The sequence below is a fragment of the Castanea sativa genome, chromosome 6 (assembly GCF_040712315.1).
Source record: "Castanea sativa cultivar Marrone di Chiusa Pesio chromosome 6, ASM4071231v1".
In the NCBI taxonomy this organism is placed as follows: domain Eukaryota; kingdom Viridiplantae; phylum Streptophyta; class Magnoliopsida; order Fagales; family Fagaceae; genus Castanea; species Castanea sativa.
The window spans coordinates 57,030,717-57,050,794 of NC_134018.1; the positions used below are offsets into that span (position 1 = coordinate 57,030,717).

Genomic DNA, 20,078 nt, shown 5'->3' on the forward strand with positions numbered 1-20,078 from the left:
TAGGGGGCAAATATTTTGATGCTTATGTATTGTTTTGTGTGTTATAATGTAGGATGCATTATAATCGCTGCTGCTGCAAGTACTGGAGATTCAAATTCAAAGTATGTAGGCCAAGAAAAAGAACAAACCTTGGACGATTTGAGAACATATAACTAGGCATTAACAATAATCTGTTTTATGTAATCCACATGCATTTGGTGGTGATAGTTTTGGAGCTTTAGGTGATATAGATTATGTACCCGCAAATAATTTGTAATTTTTTTGTCCTTAATATAATTCTGCAACTTTAGGTGATAATTCTCACCTATTTATCCTGAATAAAGCTGCATTTTTACAGATTGCATGCATATTTAGGTGATATACATGACTCTGTTGCGCTACATCAATAGCATGGGAAACTTTTATGGGAATACATATTCTGTCAAACTTGAAAATATGTCATCGCAAAATGAAATACTTATTTTGTCAAAGCTTGAGTAAGATTTTTTTTTTTTTTGGGATATGGTTCTAGAATTTAGATTATATATAGTGTGTTGTTGTTGTTTGCCTTAATACCTATGATTTAGATTATACAATGCAACAGTGTTGTTTACCTGCCTTAATCAGTGGTGTTGGACCATTGGTGTTGTCAATCTTTAGTATCCAATGATTATCAAAGTTAACATAAAGCTAAATTTTCATTGAACTAAACAAACTCAACAAAAGGTAACATTAATCTACAATTGTCTATTAAACCAAAAGCTAAAATAAAGATACATTTTCTGATACATAACTATTATTGGCATTAATATTCAAAAAGTTACATCAAGGTAACAACATATAGGTTGCTTTTGTTTTGCCAGCATATGCCAAAACAAACTAGGAAAACTAGCCATGACCCTATTGATGCCTACTTCGGCTTCTTCACAACCATTTTGTATTTATCCATCATTGATTGATACTTTAGAGCTTCAGTTTATTCCACTGCCTCATATTTGACATCTTCATCGCTTTAATGAAAAATCTTACATAGTTGATGACCCTTATAATAATCCAACAGGAAACAAAAAAATTAATAATTAGTATAGCCAACAAAAATACCAGATTTTTTTTTTTTTTGGATAGGTAAATAAAACTTCACTACAATTATGATTAAAAAGTAGATAGAAAAAAATAAAGAAGGCAACGTGCTAAGAACCATAAAAATAGCAAATTAATATATAAGAAAGTATAACTATCTAGCAAATCTAGTAAGGAATTAAAAGTAAAAAAATTTGAAGTATGGTCAAGTCACTCTTTGTGCTTACTGCCTCAGTTTCAGATTTCCATATGCACATGTATGTTGAAATGAAGAATAAAATAATAGTTAGGTAAGAAGATGCACTTATAGATTTGGAATTTAATTTAGAGATTTGTAAATCATGTAGAAAAATTAATTTGTGGGAATCAGTGAGGGGTGTGAAGTAAGAAACCTGAGAAAAAATTTAGGAAGAAAAATTACCTGAGAACACACAAAATCGTTTCTCCACACGATCTGGAATTGAGGGAGAGGCCAAATTCAATGTTTTCAATTTGGGGTAATTTTAGTCTTAGGGTTTTTTGGGACTAGGTCTGGGACTGAGGCTAGAAACTAATCTGGGACAGAGTATGCAACACAACTTCAAAGTACCTTCATTAGTAAACACAACTAAAGCAATACAAAGTATGGGATTGGGGTCAACAACCATCACACACGAAATTAACTTGTTCAAGACAAAAATTTCAACCACCGTATCAGTAAATAATTAATTAAAAAAAAATACATTCAACTGTCCCCAAATTGACGGGTGCAAGATTTTGTCAAACAAAGAAAGAAGCTTTATGTTTCTACATATGAAAAAAAAAAAAAAAAGTGGAAAAAAACCCCAACTTTAATCTGATTCAAAAGAACATTAAAAAAAAAAAAAAGATTAACCCATTACTGTATATTGTATATTCTATTGATTGATAATAGTTTAAGAAAAAAGGAGTGCATCCATCTTCATTGAGACATTTTATTTTATAGATACAAATTTCCTTTCTACACAAACATTCATTTGGAGTTTCTTTTGTTTTTGTTTTTGTTTTTTTTTAATCTACAATTTTGGGGGAAAAAACCATACAAAAAAGATGGGAAAATACAGAAAAGAAAAAGAGAGAGAAAAAAACCTTCTTGTGACTGTCGGGTGTTGGAAGGAGCAAGAAAGCTTCTAGCATAGGATGGTTTTGCTATAAAAAGAAGATTTTGAGGTTTTCTGACGAGACAAAGGCTGGTTTCGTCGGAACTTGCAATGTTTGGTAGTGTTGTGCCATCGAAGACGCTGCAACTAAGCAGTGGCTGTCGAGGTTGGGGTTTGAGAGAGAGAGAGCAAGGGCTATGGTGGTGTGAGGACTGACGAGAGAGAGAATGAGATTTTATTTTGAAAAGAGGAAAAGTATTTGGTTTTTGGTTTTGTAGAGAGTACAATGGCGGGTGTTTGAAATATTTTTAGGATATTTTAGTCATTTTAGTTTAAATGGCTTAATAAATTGATGTGTCTTCTTTATGCCAAGTGTCAATTTCTTATTGGGATTAGAAACATTTTATTAAGAAAATGATAAAACAATGCCCTACTACTTTCATGATCCCTAAAATCTTATAGATAAAACTTATTTACTATTAAAAGAAGGAAATGTTAACCAATGCTCTAAGGGCATAGGTTTTAAGAACTATTTTTAAAAATATTATATTGAGAAAATGATAAAACAATGAATGTTGTTGACAACTTTTTATATTTCCCATGAAAGTAGTGTCAAAACTTTCCTATTATGGTCTATTAATAATCCACAATAAAATTGTGTCGATTTATTTATTTATCTATAAATATTTTAATACGATGTGGTTGTAGAGTTGACAGTTGAAGTAGCAAGTAACTTAATTCTTTATTATTCCGTTTGACACGTCAGACTTTTCCATCTATGAGATAATGGCAAAGACTAAAATATGGTATAAAGGATAGCAACCATTTATGTTGTTTACCCTAGATAAAATTTATTTACTATTAAAAAAAGGGAAATTTTAACTAATGCCCTAAGGGCATTAGTTTAAGAGCTATTTTCAGAAACATTTTATTGGAATATGGACTGTACGGGCGTTACCTTCCTTTGAAACCATTTGTCCATAAAAGCCCATTGCTTTGATGCCACGTGTGGAACCTTACACTGATCGAACGCACTGGCTCATTCCATGCAAGCTTTGATGCTCGAGTAAAGCCCGAAGCCTGGAGATGGAATCATTCATGATTTCACCCTTTCCAAATGAATATATCCCCCGGGCAGTCAGAACTCGGAATGCCCAACATCACTTAAGGGAACGCCTCTGCCGAGCAACAGACCTAACAGTGGAGCTGGTTCCAATACCACTATTACCTTCTACCCACTAACAAACACCCACTCAGGAGCAACGATATTGGACCTCTCTTCCATTACCTAGGAAACACCTCTGCCAGACAGCAGACCTAACGGTGGAGCTAGTTCTAATGCCATTGTCACTTTCTCCCACTCGCATTTAAAGCACCCACTTAGAAGAGACAATATTGGACCTCTCCTTCTACTGACCAGGAAAATGATCATGGCAGTCCCACTAACTTGGTCTATAAATAGGCAAGGGAGATTCAGTTGAAGGGGTTGGCAGTTCTGGAGTGAAGAGACTAGAGAGAAAAAGTGATCATCCTGGAAAAAGAGGGAGAGTGCTAGTGAAAATAGGGGAAACTTGGGAAACGGTGTGGCCGAGCATAGCATCACCCATTGTAGGAAATTCGAAAGCCCACCATACAAATAGATTGTGAGCCCAAATACTTCTTAGGCCCAATAGTCATATTTGGGTGCGCACAATTAGCGCCGTCTGTGGGAAACTCCTACTTAGCCGTGATACTATCTAGGCGTGCACTGAAGAATGTCTGGTAGTAGGCAGGGTAGTCATGCTTAGAGCGACTCTGGGGGCTCATCGCAGGGGTCCACATGGCGAGAAAGGAGGCAAAAAAGGCTAGAGGACAGAAGACATGAGGAAGTAAAGGAATCTGGGCCCGGAGAGTGATCATATCAAACCCTTCGAACAATGTCTGACGCGTCAGGTCGCAGCCGCCCTGACAGAAGAGACTAGGAGCTTGAGCAGAGGGATTAGGAACTCGAGCACCTACGTAGGGCGGTGAGAGATCTGAAGTTGCAAGCAAGGGGCAGACGCAAAAGAAGGGACCGTGAAGAGCGAAGAGAAAGGTCGGCAAGCGTAGGGAATCACCGTACTGAAGGATCTCATCAATCTGGGTCTCATTGACACCGCGATCGTTTGCGGGAGTATGCAGACTGTGATTCGACTTCCCCGAATGAGGGGCGACCTCGAAATGTGGCCATAGATGCAATGAGCTGACCATTACGCCAAGTTGCCCGGTGGCCATTCTCAAGAGATATTGAAAGCGTGGCTATGTCGAGCCAGTTGACACGACCGTTGTTCAATTCCTATACTGGAAAGACATACTCGGTGGAACATGTAAGTCATTATATCCAGATGATGTCTTTACACGCCCATAACAATGCTTTGATGTGTAAGGTCTTCCCCTAGAGCCTCGGACCCACTGCTTTGAGATGGTTCAATGGATTAAAGAAACGATCGGTCCATAGTTTTTCGGAGCTGATCCAAGAGTTTGGCACACGATTCATGACTTGCAGCCGAGTTCCGCAGCCCATGGACGTGTTACTATCGATGAAAATGGGGGCTGGGGAAACCCTTCGCAGCTATGCCAACCGGTACTGGGAGTTGTATAACGAGATCAGCGAGGGCAATGAGAAGATCACGGCGAGCACCTTTCGAATGGGGTTGCCTGAAGAATCCGGGCTGAGAGAATCTTTGACGAGAAGGCCTCCCAAAGATATGAGGCAGTTGATGAGGCGTATCAAGGAGTATAAGCGGTTAGAAGATGACCGGTTGCAGACCAAGGGGAAGGCCCCGATCATCAGTTATCCTCCGAATACCGGTTTTCAACCTCGACCCCGGAAGGATCTGAGGATTCAAGGGTCCTTGCCGGTAACGAGAGGAGTCAATGCGGTCTTCAAGGAGCCCGTGCACAGGATCATCGATCGAATAAAAAATGAGCCGTATTTCAAGCGGCCGAACAAGATGGGGGCGACCTATCAAGGAGGAATCAGAATTTGTATTGTACCTACCATAAAGATAAAGGGCACACCACCAAGCAGTGCAAAGTGTTGAAAGACCATCTGGAGCAGTTGGTGAAGGCGGGACATTTGAAAGAGTTCCTAGTGGAAACAAGGAATTAGGAGACCGGGCAGGCGGGTCGACTACGCGAAAACCCTCCCCCGCCCCCTTTGGGAGTGATAGAGGTCATTCATGCAGTGCCGAAGAGCTTACAAGCACCCAGAACAAGCGGGGTATTGGTCGTGGTATCAACAAAAAGTTGCACGTGTGAACGTCCTTTGGAGAAGAAGCTGAGATACACTAGACAACCCATAGCGTTTGACGACGATGATATGGAAGGCACCACTGAGCCATACCACGATGATTTAGTAGTCATAGCCCGTGTAAGGGGTTTCATAGTAAAGAGAATAAGGATAGATCAGGGAGTGGCGCAGATGTAATGTACCCGGACTTGTACAGGGGGCTCGGCCTGAAAAAGGAGGATTTGTCCAAGTATGACACGCCGTTGATGGGATTTAATGGGCAAATGGTGACTCTAGAAGGGCAAATTTCACTCTCGGTCGACATGGGAGGTAAGGAGGTAATGGTGACGTTCATAGTGGTTACTTCTTTCTTGCCATACACGGCAATACTTGGAAGGCCGTGGATTCATAACATGGGGCTGTGCCGTCCACTTTGCACGTAAAAGTCAAGTTTCAAATTGAAGAAGGGATTACAGTAATAAGGGGTGATCAGCAGGCGGCCAGACAGTGCTTAGTAGCCACGGCCAACAAACAAACGGAACCAATGAAATCAACCAAGAAGGCTCCCTTGTAGCAATCACAGCAGCCCCTAGTGGAGGGGACCAATGTTGCCGAGGACCTAGTTAAAGTAAAAATTCTGCCAGATGGAGAAAGGAGTTTCCAAATAGGGGCAAGTTTGAGCGACTGAGAAAGGGTGGAGTTACTGCTTTTTCTTATTCAAAACATGGATGTATTCGCTTGGAGTCCGTATGAGGTACCCGGGGTTGACCCCGAATTTATAGTTCACAAGCTGAATGTTGATCCTTTATACTCTCCTAAGAAGCAGAGGACGAAAAGATCCGCTAAAGAGCATGTGGAAGCCGTTAGAAAGGAGGTTGGGAAGCTAAGGGAAGCAAGGGCTATAAAGGAAACGTTCTTTCCAGAATGGCTTGCAAACACAGTGGTCGTGAAGAAGAAGAACGGTAAGTGGAAGGTTTGTGTTGATTTCACTGATTTGAACCTAGCATGCCCGAAGGATCCGTTTTCGATGCCAAAAATTGATCAATTGGTGGACGCTACGTACGGGCACCCGAGAATGAGCTTTCTCAATGCTTTCTAGGGTTATCACCAGATTGCCTTAGCCGCCGAGGATCAGGAGAAGACTGCATTCATAACACCTGATGCTAACTATCATTATACCGTGATGCCATTCAGATTGAAGAATGCGGGAGCCATTTACCAACGGATGATGACAAGGATGTTTAGGGATAAGATTGGATGTACGATTGAGGTATACATTGATGACATGGTAATAAAAAGTAAGCAAGAAGGGCAACACATTGACGACCTGAAAGAGGTGTTCGAGATACCCCAGCGACACCAGCTCTGCCTCAACGCCAATAAGTGCGCTTTCAGAGTAGGGTTCGACAAGTTCTTGGGTTATTTAATTACCAAACGGGGGATCGAAGTTAACTCGATCAAATTGAAGCCATAAGACGTCTCATACCACCGAGCAATCCGAAAGAGGTTCAGAAATTGACTGGCATGTTGGCCGCTCTCAACCGATTTAGTTCCAAGTTCGCTGATCGGTGCCGACCATTTTATCAGCTTTTGAAGAAATGGAAGGGGTTTCAATGGGACGAAGAGTGTGATAGAGCCTTCCAAGACCTTAAGGACTACCTTAGACGGGAACCGACGTTGACAGCCTTAGAACCAGGAGAGGACCTATATATGTACCTCTCAGGATTTAAGCATGCAGCCAGCGTTGTGCTATTGAGGGACAGTGGCATACAACTGTCGGTTTATTACATAAGCAAGATATTAGTTGACGTCGAGACCAGGTATTTACCACTGGAGAAACTGGTGTTGGCACTCGTGCATTTCACCCGAAAGTTGCCCCATTACTTTTAGGCTCACACCGTCCATGTCCTAACCGAGTATCCACTTCAGTCATTATTGAGAAGATCTAACTTTACGGAGAGGATAGCTAAGTGGGGGACTTGGCTAGGCTCTTTCGACATCAGATACAGGCCGAGGAACTCGGTGAAAGGACAAGTACTTGCAAACTTCATTGCCGAGTTCTCTCCAGCAAGTACGGATATTGTTTGCCTCGTGGAGGTCAGGCCATGGAAAGTGTTTGTGGATGGAGCATCCAATACGGTAGGTGCGGGGGCTGGGATTATGGTCATCACCCCGGAAGGGTTAAAACTAGAGCACTCGCTCAGATTGGGCTTCAGGGCTTCTAATAATGAGGCTGAGTATGAGGCACTGCTTGCCAGACTTAGAGTTGTCGTGGATTTAGGGGTCAAAGAGGTGGAAGTTTATTCGAATTCTCTACTAGTAGTTAACCAGGTGCAGGGGAACTTCAAGGCCAAAGACCCCCGGATGATGGAATATTTGCGCTAGTAAAGCAAACCATGTGTAATTTTTCAAACGTCAAGGTTGAACGGGTGGCCTAGGGACAGAATCGACACGCTGATTCCTTAGCAACGCTAGCATCATCAATAGCTGACATGGTACCTCGATTAATCAGGGTGGAGTTGGTTTCTGAACCCAGTATTACTGCTAAGGCACTGGTTGCACAGGTCACCATAGCCGAGAGGTGCTAGATGGACCCCATCATTGATTTTCTTGCAGAAGACCGAGCCCAAAAAATGAAAAGGAGGCAGCCAAAGTATGACCAACTGCTGCTCGGTATTGGTTGTCTGCCGATTGGAAGTTGTATCGAAGGTCATTCGAAGGACCGTACCTGCAGTGTCTTCATCCTAATCAAGCCGAAGAACTCTTGGCTGAGCTGCACGAAGGCGTATGCGACAGTCACATGGGGGGACGCTCATTGGCCCACCGAGCAATTACGCAAGAGTTTTGGTGGCCGCAGACGAGGAAAGACGCCACCAAGAACGCACGGAGGTGTGAGTAGTGTCAAATACACGCCCCGATAATCCACCAACCCGCTGGGAACTTGAGCCCAGTGGGGGCTAGACATAGTCGGGTCGTTCCCTCGGGTAACAGGCAACCGGAGGTTTATGTTAATGGCGGTAGACTACTTCACGAAGTGGGCAAAAGCGGAAGCGCTGGCTAATATCCGAGATGTTGATGTCAAGAGATTCGTATGGAGAAACATTATAACTAGATTTGGCGTGCCGGAGTCTCTTGTGTCGGATAATGGTCTACAGTTTGACAGTAAAGCTTTCCGAGAGTTCTGCAGCGACCTTGGCATCAGGAATCGGTATTCCACACCGGCATATCCACAGAGCAATGGCCAAGCAGAAGCTACCAATAAGGCCATTGTGAGCGGATTGAAGAAGAGGTTGGAGGACGCTAAAGGAAGATGGGCCGAGGAATTTCCAAGCGTCCTATGGGCATATCGGACAACTCCCAGGAGATCCACGGGAGAAACTCCATTCTCTCTAACCTACGGGGCAGAGGCTGTCATCCCCGCTGAAGTAAACCTATACAGTGCCCGAGTCACAGGATTCACTCTGGACGAGAACGAGAAGCTAATGTCCAAGCAGCTGAACTTGCTAGAGGAACACCGAGAAGCGGCCACCATTCGACTAGCAGAATATCAGCAAAAGCTCGCTCGGAGGTACAATAGAAATGTGAGGAAGAGGGAGTTTGCCGTAGGGGATCTAGTACTTCGTAAAGTCGTAGGGAATACATGAGACATCAGTGCGGGGAAACTAGCCCTGTCTTGCGAAGGATCCTACTGAGTGACTGCTATAGCAGGTGCTGGAGCATACTACTTGGAGGATTTGGAGGAAAAACCGCTTTGCCGGCCATGAAATGTTCACAACTTAAAAAAGTTTTATCATTGACTGGTTACTCTCCAAAAATGTAAACTTGATGTAATTCTGCATTATTATGTATTAATATGACGGTAGTTATTCGTGCAAGTGCATTTAGCCCCATTACTATTAAGTTGTTATTGCCGGTTAAGAAATGTGGAGAGAATCGTGAGGGCAAAGACAATTCATTCACACTAAGGACAGAAACCTACCCTTGGTTCGATTCCTATCACCGAGCAGGTGGAAACCTTAAACTATCGTTTTCTAAAGTCAGAAACCTGCCCTCGGATTCGATCCCTATCACCGAGCAGGTGGAAACTTTAAAACGTCATTTTTTTCTAAGGACAGAAACCTGCCCTCGGTTCGAGTCTTATCACTGAGCAGGTGGAAACCTTAAGCTATCATTTTCTAAAGTCAGAAACCTGCCTTCGTTTCTATTCCTATCACCGAGCAGGTGGAGACTTTAAGACGTCATTTTTCTAAGGAAAAAAACTCATCCTCGATTCGACTCTTATCACCGAGCTGGAAAAAATCTTAAACTACATTCTTCCTGGGACAGAAACCTGCCTTCGGTTTGGCCTACATCACCAAACAACTAATGACCCAAACCAGAACACCCTAAGGGCAGAAAGACTACTCCCGACCCCCGGTAGTGAGAAAGTAAGGTATGATGAGCAGGTTAACCCTGATCTTATAAAAGTCAGAAATTATCAAACAAAGTAGCAATAAAAAGCACAAATTTATTTGAACGACATTAATTAAAACTATCCAAAAGATAGAGAAATTGTTCCGTCGCCATAACCCGGTGACTTAGGCTCATCATAACCTATAAAAAGAAAAAGGAGGAAAGATAAAATCTCAAACGGCAGGGTTGGTTGGTTGTTGTGGGGGTAGTAACAGGCTGCTCGGTTCCATTTCTAGCTATTTGAGTTATTGGCGGGGTCTGGTCTTTAACAGCTTCAGCACCAGTACGAACATTGCTTATAACCTTCGGGTCAGCCGTTTCCACATAAGCGTCAATGTCCCGTACAAGATCCCTCATACTCGAAGTTTCCTCATCCGTGACATCAGCTCAACTCTAAACAAGAGGGGGAGGGGCGAGGTAGGGGATCTGCGTTGGATTCCACAACGGGGAGTCCTCAGCTACTCCAATCGCTTGAAGAGCGGTTAGCCATCCTTCCCCGAATCTGTGTTGCTGAGCTTGGTGGATGATCGGTTCCACAGAACTTTCAACCTCCGAGAAGCCCGCGTTATACCACTTATCCTAACAGGTTTCGAGGGATTCTTTCAGGTCGGCAATTTGATTAGCTTGGGCTAGGTTTAAGCTATCTGCCGTCGCTAGCTTGAGCTCTGTCTCGCCTAGCTTCGTCTCCATGATAGTCAGCCTGCTCTCGGCAGCTTGTCGGGCTTTCTCAGCATCTACTGCCTTCCTCTCTGACGCTGCGGCAGCCTCCCCTTTCTCCCTAGCAATTGCCTCAACAACGGCCTTCAGCGCCTTTTCCCACTCAACGGCCTCGGCCGCTTCTTTTAACCTCCTGTCCATTATGCCAGTCAACTGCGCAGCTTGAAAATGGAGCAGTAACAAAATGATGAAACCGGGGAGAAAGCTACCCGTTATAACGTATGCAATAAGGGGAATAGGAAATTACAGCAATGGTATGCCATTGTAGCCGTCTAGCAAGCATCTCGTCGTCGCCGTCCAAAAAATAGTGAACATCCTCGGGCAATAGGAGGCCTTGCACCAAACTTTGAGCTACCCGTCCCCCTTCGCCCTTGTCCCATAGCCGAACGCTGGCGGTTGCTGGTAGAGGCTTATCACACAAGAGAAAAGCGTGTCGCCAGCCAACCTCGGGTTGAGAAGAAGATGCCACGTTGATCTCGACCTGAGCCGCTGGTGGGGTAACAACCGGCATCTCCTGAACCCTCAGACCGCCCCTTGCGTGGGGTAGGGTCTTCGGTAGGGCGTCACCTGGGACAAGAGAATTCTTCTCGGTGACTCGTTTCCTCTTTCTAGTCTCGCCCACGGGAAGAGTCTAACCTGCTCCTTGGGGGAATTAAGGTGGAGCCGCAGGGCCGGCCTTGGGTATAAACTGAGCGAGGGTCATCTCCCTTTGCTTCACCATCTTTTCTACGTGGCCGGATTTGGCGCCCAAGGTACCTGTTGGCTCGACGGTTTCTTTCTTGGCTGTTGGAGCAGCATTTTCAGGCTGCTTGATGGCTTCGTGTCTCTTTCGATTCAAGGACACACGCTTGGCAGACTCGTCCCTTACAGGTGCGATGTTGTCTGCGGTGGTGTAACGGGGGCTGAGGTCACGAGCTTCGCCGATGGTGAGTGAGGGAGGGAGGAACTTTGCGTGCCGAACGTCTATATTCAACAGGAGCGGGCTATCCACTAAAAGCTTCTGGCTAAAGTTTTTCCAAGTATTGTACACAGGGTTAATGCCGAGGATCAGATGAGATGCCCGAAGTTGCCTTTCGTCGTGCATAAAAATCTCTGACCTCAAAACAAAGTTAAGATCTCGCACGTGTATGACTTGAAAGTCTGGCAGAAACCGTTTTTATTCTGCAGCAAATCCGAAAATAGACCAATCAGTTAATTGCACAAATAATGAAAAGATGCAAGGTCATAGTAAGCAAAGGTTCTCAATACCGACCAACATTACGTGGTGAAAGCGGGCAGTGTAGCTCACCTGCGAGCTAGTTGCCATGCACCCGAACGAACTTGTTGGCTGAGTTTTTATTGGAGTCGGGTAGGCAAGAGATAAGTCAAACTCGCATATCTCTAGTTTTCAAGTAATAGTCACTCGAAAAATTGCTGCACAGTTTATACATAAAATTGATGTCATGATGGTTTAATTGCAACCCAAAAATTTGATTCAGTCGGCTGACACAACTAACAACTCTATAAAAGTTTGGGGGAAACTGGTCGAGGCACAGACCGTAGAACCCTAGAATGCCTATGATCAGAAGGTCTACAAGAAATCTAACCCCACCCTCAAGTATTGACATCAACGGAAAAACGCTGTGTTCGAATCAGTGGCCCTTTCAAATGCGATATTGCCCACATTGCAGTAGGCAATGTCGACATCCTCTGGGACACCAAAGGTCTCTCTAAAACTAGCCAAGGCAGCCCCAGGGGTGAGTAGATGAGAATACGCGATTCCTAAAGTATGAAACGGAGAAGAATTGAAAAAGAGAGAGGCAGAGAAAACTTACTTTGGGCTCTAGGGAGTGAGAAGCTGGAGGAGTGTTTATGCGCAGAGGAGGGATGCTCGGCAGAGAAGAAATTGAAAGTGAAAAGGATGCAAAAAGTAAAATGAGGACCCAATAGGGGCTATATGTAGGAATCAAAGCATTTAATGAGGTGAGGAGCGGGAAAAAACCCTCTCAACCCCTTTTTTGGGTAAACTCCTTACACGCGTGGGCGTAGTTTACGAATCGTCAGATGGTTCGCCAACCATCAGACGTTTCACCAACCAACAAGCCTTAATTGCAGATGTGACAACCTGACATGGCATTGCTCTTAAAGAGAACCTCGATAATTACCCCGATCGCACGTGAAAGGCGTTCGGTATCTTTAGGAAATCATCATGATCTTGTCAGGATCCTTGATTCATTACCGAGAGCCGAACATGAATCAAAAGGGGGCTATTCTATGGGCGTTACCCTCCTTTGAAACCATTCGTCCACAAAAGCCCATTGCTTCGACGCCACGTGTAGAACCTTACACTAATTGGACGCACTGGCTCATTCCATGCAAGCTTTGATGCTTGTGTAAAGCCCGGAGCCTAGAGATGGAATCATTCATAACCTCACCCTTTCCAAATGAATATGTCCCCCGGGCAGTTAGAACTCGGAATGCCCGGCATCACTTAAGGGAATGCCTTTGCCGAGCAACAGACCTAAAGGTGGAGTTGGTTCCAATGCAACTATTACCTTCTACCCACCACCAAACACCCACTCAGGAGCAACGGTATTGGACCTTCCTTCCATTATCTAAGGAACGCCTCTGCCGGACAATAAACCTAATGGTGGAGCTAGTTCCAATGCCATTGTCACTTTCTCCCACTCGCATTTAAAGCACCCACTTAGAAGAGACAATATTGGACTTCTCCTTCCACTGACCAAGAAAATGATCATGGCAATCCCACTAACTTGGTCTATAAATAGGCAAGGGAGATTCAGTTGTAGGGGTTGGTAGTTCCGGAGAGAAAAGACTAGAGAGAAAAAGTGATCATCCTGAAAAAAGAGGGAGAGTGCTAGTGAAAATAGGGGAAACTTGGGAAACAGTGTGGCCGAGCATAACATCACCCATTGTAGGAAATCCAAAAGCCCACCATACAAATTGATTGTGAGCCCAAATACCTCTTAGGCCCAATAGTCATATTTGGGTGCGCACATGGATCATTTATGTTGTTTACCCTGGATAAAATAATAAATGTTGCTGATAGTTTTTTATATTTTTCATAAAAGTGTTGTTAAAACTTTCCTATTATGGTTTACTAACAATCCACAATAAAATTTGCTTACATCCAATAGCATACACTTTTCTCAAAGGACAAAATTTAATTTAATTATAATATTTAAGTATTGTTTTTTGAGTTTTCTTCTTAAGATTTAACTATATGGTTTTTTTTTTTTCTCATGAAATAAAATTATATTTTTAGTTAAATACAATCACACAATTGAATTTAAAAAAAAATAAAAATTAAACAACAGTATCTAAATTTTACTCTTTTCCAATTAGTAGAATGGCAAAACAAAGAGACTAGTCACACGAATTTCAGTAACATATATGCATTTGAGATGAGATTTGCAGAGTCGGGTAAAGAGAGCTAGCCTTATAAGTTTCCACAAATGTCGGCCATATCTCTATCACCATACAGCACTACTCACCCGTACCCTTAGGCCTAGGAAATCTGATGATATACATTTTGTCATTTTTTGGGGGGCTCATGTGTGTGGGGTTTCCTATAAGCAATTACGACATTTTCTGCATTTAATGATCCTGACTTCTGTATTGTTTGAAAATGAATGAAAATGTGGCTATCGTAGCTCTTGGGCCCATGCTTCGTACACAAAGAGTCCGGAGAAGCAATATGACTTTATGCTCCTCTAGTCATTATATGAATATCAGAAACTTCACAGAACCATCAATATCTTAGCGTGCGTTTTTTCTATTCTATTTTTGTTTTTTACAGGATATGAATTTCGTGTTAATTTCCTACACAGAAGACTTTCTTCTTTATTAGTCCTCTTCAAAAAGTGAAGGAAGTGGTGAATATTAGCATGAGTTCTATATAGAGAAAGCAAGTATTCTTATGAATAAGTTTTGGTTGGTGAGCAGCTGATTATATATATTAGCTTTCTAGAACATCGGCAACTATGGCAAGTGAGTATGAGAATTCAGAGGATCCGGTTACAAGTGTGATCGAAGAAATGATATATGTTGCAGTGGGAACGGATGTGAAACACTGCCAATCAATCTTGTTATGGGTTTTACGCACTTTTGGAGGAAAGAAGATTTGCATCGTTCATGTTCATCGACCTGCGAAGCGGATCCCCAACGGTTGTAAGTATGAAAAAATTATGTGCGTGCGGCTATTTGCGCTCTTACATTTATACACAAAGATCCACATACAGAAGTGTCTGATTATTGTTTTGGAAAACTGATCATGTATATTATATTTATATAAAGCTTGGTAGGGTCGCGGACCGACCATAGAACCCTGTTCAACAAGTGAAGGCAATATCCCAAAGTAGGGGCAGCTAACTGTGTAGATTTGATGGGAATTCGGTTTTTGATGTGGTAAAAACTGATCATTTGAGCTAAGCTAGCTTGGAGCTTTATTACTTTTTAGTAGTTAAGTCTAGAAGTGTATTTGGTTGACTATATTTGTGGAACTCCAAGTGACGAACTTTTTATTTATTTTTTATTTTATTTTATTTTTGTTGAGAAAATCCAAATGAAAAAACTTGATATTAATGATTTACTTCTTGATTATTAATTTATTACAGTTCTAAAATTTACAAGGGATTTTAAAAATTATTCTTGGATCAGTAAAGGATTCCTGCTAGAATCGTGAAACAAATTGAAAAGAAACTTTGGAAAAAAAATTGGCCACAGTTGTGGAGAAATAAATTTGGTAAATTTAGTAACTTTGGAAAAACTGGTCAATCTAACATTTACTGTACAAATTTTGATTGGGATTTTAAACTCATGATCTGGTAATATGAAGAAATATGACTATGGAGACCTGGAGAATTTCACTTTTGTCTTTAAGATTTAGTTTTTTCTTGCATGGTTTTCATTATTTCAAAGTGCAATTTATTTTTCCTATTTTGCAGTGGGTGGAGACTGCCCAGCAAACTTACTCAATGAAAGGATCGTAAGGGACCACCGGAATAGAGAAAAGAAAATTATGAATGAGACCCTAGAAGAATACCTTTCTATTTGTCGCGGAAAGGGGGTAAATCTATCAAATCTAATACATTCCCAAATTTGTAGAAATAATCTTAGAGTAATTAGTGGGTTTTAATTAACTCAATTAGTAAAGATTTGAGATTTAATTTTCACTTACATAAAAAAACCAACTGATGTTTTAATCTGATGATAAAAGAGCAATCATCAGAAGCAGACGCTATATATTATGAAATTCTATCTCTCTCTTTTTATATATATATATATATATATATATATATATATATATATATAGAGAGAGAGAGAGAGAGAGAGAGAGAGAGAGAGAGAGAGAGAGAGAGAGAGAGAGAGAGAGAGAAAAAAAAAAAATTTAAGTACAATATCTTAAGTACTGTTTCTTAGGTTCTCTTCTTAAAATTTAGCCATGTGGCTACTTAACTAAAACATATAGTTCTATTCTATAAGAAAAAATCCACGTGGCCAGAATTTTAAGTGTATATATATATATATATATAGTTAGGGGTGAAAATTTGAATCCGGAATGTTTTTATTGTAAACATCAGGAGGGCCAAACTATGTAGCTCTTGACAAAATTTGCGCCATTAATTGTTCAAACTTCAAAGATTCCAATATTGGTATTGATAATTCCTTTTAAGATTGCGCAATTGCTGAGTTTTCCAATTTGTTTTGATTTTTTTTTTTTAGCTGAATGACATTGTTGTTTTAAATCTAGGTGCAGGCACTGAGCGAATGCATTGAAATGGATTGTATTCAGAAGGGAATTGTAGAACTCATTTCTCAGCATGGGATCAAGGAGCTTGTAATGGGAGGAGCAGCAAACAAGCACTATAAAGAGTACAAACCACATAAAAGCTTTCCATTTTTTCATATTTACTTCTTGCTTTATGTATAATCCGCTGTGGATATATACTATCAATTTTTAGTACTTCAGAAACCAGAATACATACATGTTTAATAGGTCTCACTGTACAACCTGTAGTTTGTATTATGCAAAGAAGCCCAGTGTTCAGATCATAAGGGGAAGCTAGAGACAAATGAAAAGAATGCCTTAGTAACACATCTAGAAATTTTTAGACTGAAAAATAATTAAAGAATGAAATAAATCATGGCTTTGGAATATCATGCAATTTTGATATGCCTGTTTTTTTTCTGGCTTTGGAATATCTTGTACCAAGGGAGTGGCACCGATTGACATGTTCAATTAGATAATTGAACTCCTTCCAAAGATGGCTTGATTACTCTTGGTATCAAATGGGTGTTTCCCAATCTGCTTCCAAAGATCTATAATTACTTTGTGGTTTAATTTAACATTTCTTTATGATTTTGGAGAGCTTAAACTATTGTCAAAATTATTAACATCATTCGATGATGCAGAAATATGATGGGCCTCAAGTCTAAGAAAGCAAAGTATGTGCACAAACGTGCACCTCTTTTTTGTCACATACGATTTATCTGCAGTGGTCACCTTATTTGTATCAGGTTTGCTTAACAAAAAAGTTGTTAATAACATTTGATAAAGGAACTTAGTTGATAATCATGAATATTAATGCGCATAAACTCACTTAATTATGTTAGAATAATGGTTAAATGACTAAATTTACCATTTTATAATAGTTTAGCCTATTGTAACAAGTGGTAGTTTATTAATTATCATACTCAACAATACCTTAATCCTGTTACTAATTCAAGTCCCGTTTCAAAAATAGGGAAGCAAGTGCACACACTGAAACTGGACAAGCAAACCACTTGATATCACGGTCTGTTACTTTGGGGCACGACGTCGATAGCACTCAATCTGGAGCATCAAAGTACTCGAGGTCAAAAACTATAGCTTTGGGACAGAATAGGGATTTCAACGAAGCTGGACCATCAAATTATGTTACACTGGGTCATGAAAGAGACAACGGTGGAAAGAGCATCATGGATACTACTTCCAAAGAAAGTATTGAAGAGCGCTCATCTCCAAAGAGCACGTTGGATGTAGCAGTAGAAAGGACTGGGAGTTCTGATGAATGGGATGGGTCATCCATTAGTCGTGGTTCTTCTTACTCAATATCAACATTCTCTCCCAATAATGTGGCCGGTGTAACACTGACTTCTTGGAATGAGAATGGGTTAGACTTAAGCTCATTTTCTCCAGCTTCAGCTGAATCAAAAAGCCCTTTTGCATCTTCATCATTGCAACCAAGTCGGACATTGGCTTTGAGTGCAAGTACTAAATCAGCAGGCTCATCTGACGGAGCTCGCAGTATTGTGGTATGTGCCAATAAAAGCATTCATTCTAAGAGTTGTTTTAGGATTTTCATATAAAATGCATTATTCATCATGAAGTGTTAGTCACAATAAATATATCCTGGCAGCAGGGAAGTTTAGATAATACTCTCTATAAGAAACTTCAAAAAGCCATGGCAGAGGCTGAAAAGGAGACACACAACCGTCAGCAAGCAGAAAGAGATTTGCTTGAGGTCTTATTCATGGTAAACTTTTTAGTTGTTTTTGAACTTCTTGAACCTTTACAAGGGATTTTCTTCTTACGCTATTTCACACACGTAAATGTACTGTAAAATAGATTTTTCTTCTTTAATTATAAGACTTTTACCACACTGCACACGTTATTCTTGACTGTCATATGTGAACTATGCTTGAAAAATATACCAATGTAAATGTCAAAAGGTAAAAAATCTTACACAAATTTCCAAAAATTCAATCAACAGGCCGAAGAAGAGAGGAAACAAAGAAATGAACTTGAGGAAAAGCTGGCAAAACAGAAAGAAGAACTTGGAAAGGTAAAGAATCAGAGTGACCGAGTCATGGAATTACTTCGGATTTCCCAAAAAGAGAATGCTTTATTGAAGACCAGAATTGAAGAGTTACAAAAAGATAGGGATGAGTTGATGACGGAGCGTGACAATGCACTGAAAGAAGCTGAAGAGCTGAGAAGAGAACAAGCAGAGGCTACTAGACACATCCCTCAGTTTTTCTCTGAGTTCTTGCTCACTGAGATTGAAGAAGCTACTCAAAACTTTGATGAATCCCTCAAAATTGGACAAGGAGGATATGGAAGCATTTATAAAGGTCTCCTACGTCAAACTAAGGTTGCTATAAAGAGGCTACAATCTCAAGGCTCCCAAGGCCCCTCAGAATTCCAAATGGAGGTTTGTATTTTCATTTCAAAATCACTCTTTATATTTATTTTTTATTTTTTATTTTTTATAGATAAATTCATTTGAAAATCAATTGAATCATTTATATATTGTTGAGTCTAAAGAAGAAAAATTGTTTCACAAATGTTGATAGAACCTGTTGTGATTAGTGTATAACAAAAGTGGATCAAAAGCTTGTCATTATTTCTCTTAATAATTAGTTAGTTGTATGCTCGTATATGTATCAGGTTCGTGTATTGAGTCAGCTGAGGCATCCTAACCTTGTCGAACTCATTGGATCTTGCCCAGAAGATTTTGCGCTCATCTACGAGTATCTCCCCAATGGAAGCCTTGAAGATCGACTGAGTTGCAGGGACAATAGTCCTCCATTATCATGGCAAACTCGAATACGCATTGCTACAGAGTTGTGTTCCGTCCTAGTTTACCTTCATTCCAATAGACCTCACAGCATAGTTCATGGGGATTTGAAACCCTCCAACATCCTCCTCGATCTCAACTTTGTTAGTAAACTTAGTGACTTTGGAATTTGCCGTATGTTATTCCAAGATAGAAGCTCAAGCAACAACACAACAGTGTGTCATATAACTGACCCAAAGGGCACTTTTGCTTACATAGATCCCGAGTTCCTTCAAACAGGAGAGCTTACTACAAAGTCAGATGTTTTCTCATTTGGAGTCATATTACTACAATTGTTGACTAGCAGACCAGCCTTCTTGATAGCAAATGAAGTGAAACGTGCTTTAGAGGCTGGAAATTTCAAAGCTCTCTTGGATCCTTCGGCTGGAAACTGGCCAATTGAACTTGCTCAAGAGCTGGCTGGGTTGGCCTTATGGTGTTGTGACAGGAACCGAAAAAGCCGGCCAGACCTTAGTTCAGATATCTGGAAGGTGCTTCAACCAATGAGGGATTCTTGTGGAGCCTCAATCCTCATCCCGACGGGGTCCTGAAGAGAAATATTCAAACCACCTCCATAGTGGAGATTGTATTTGTCCATTTTCTGAGATAAGTTATTCTGGTCATGTATATATTTCAATATTTTAGAGTGGCTTATCTCTGTGTCCATATCCTTTACTCGTCTTTCAATATATGATAGCGCATCTCTACAGATGTCATGCGTTGTATAGATGTCTCAAATATTTTAAAGCACCTGTTGATGTATTGGTTAATCAGAGCAACATTTGCTAGATACCAGTTGTTCTGCGCTGAACAATTTCTTGTGTTCACTGTTTATCAAATCTAACTAAGTCCTACTTAAATAATAGATGAAGATCTTTTCAT

At 41.0% G+C, this 20,078-nt stretch overlaps 3 protein-coding genes across 9 annotated transcripts in view; all 3 read left to right on the forward strand.

Annotated features, from left to right (window-relative positions):
* The window catches only part of LOC142638281 (U-box domain-containing protein 33-like), a 53,155-nt gene extending 33,077 nt beyond the window's left edge, over positions 1-20,078 (forward strand). Inside the window, exons 2-9 of one of the 7 annotated variants that reach the window (XM_075812301.1) lie at positions 14,470-14,766; positions 15,543-15,664; positions 16,349-16,470; positions 17,011-17,115; positions 17,343-17,892; positions 17,997-18,113; positions 18,351-18,791; positions 19,028-20,078. In XM_075812301.1, coding sequence (XP_075668416.1) covers positions 14,580-14,766; positions 15,543-15,664; positions 16,349-16,470; positions 17,011-17,115; positions 17,343-17,892; positions 17,997-18,113; positions 18,351-18,791; positions 19,028-19,747 — 2,364 coding nt within the window. In that variant the 5' untranslated portion in view covers positions 14,470-14,579 and the 3' untranslated portion in view covers positions 19,748-20,078. Of the gene's footprint in view, positions 1-14,255; positions 14,767-14,789; positions 15,004-15,542; positions 15,665-16,195; positions 16,251-16,348; positions 16,471-17,010; positions 17,116-17,342; positions 17,893-17,996; positions 18,114-18,350; positions 18,792-19,027 lie in introns of those variants that run through there. The other 6 variants (XM_075812304.1, XM_075812302.1, XM_075812300.1 and 3 more) reach the window with 6 other exon arrangements.
* Positions 4,691-5,239, forward strand: LOC142640241 (uncharacterized). Its single transcript, XM_075814315.1, has one exon. It carries the CDS (start codon positions 4,691-4,693, stop codon positions 5,237-5,239), a length of 549 nt encoding a protein of 182 aa, XP_075670430.1.
* LOC142640242 (uncharacterized) lies at positions 6,952-7,812 on the forward strand. Its single transcript, XM_075814317.1, has 2 exons — positions 6,952-7,247; positions 7,431-7,812. The coding sequence occupies exons 1-2, from the start codon at positions 6,952-6,954 to the stop codon at positions 7,810-7,812; spliced, it is 678 nt and encodes a 225-aa protein (XP_075670432.1).

Bases quoted from the DNA above. Each gene is read 5' to 3' on its own strand.
- LOC142640241 (XM_075814315.1), top strand. From the start codon at position 4,691: ATGACTTGCAGCCGAGTTCCGCAGCCCATGGACGTGTTACTATCGATG.
- LOC142640242 (XM_075814317.1), top strand. From the start codon at position 6,952: ATGTTGGCCGCTCTCAACCGATTTAGTTCCAAGTTCGCTGATCGGTGC. The intron at 7,248-7,430 runs GTATTTACCACT...TTTCGACATCAG, and splicing joins TTAGTTGACGTCGAGACCAG to ATACAGGCCGAGGAACTCGG.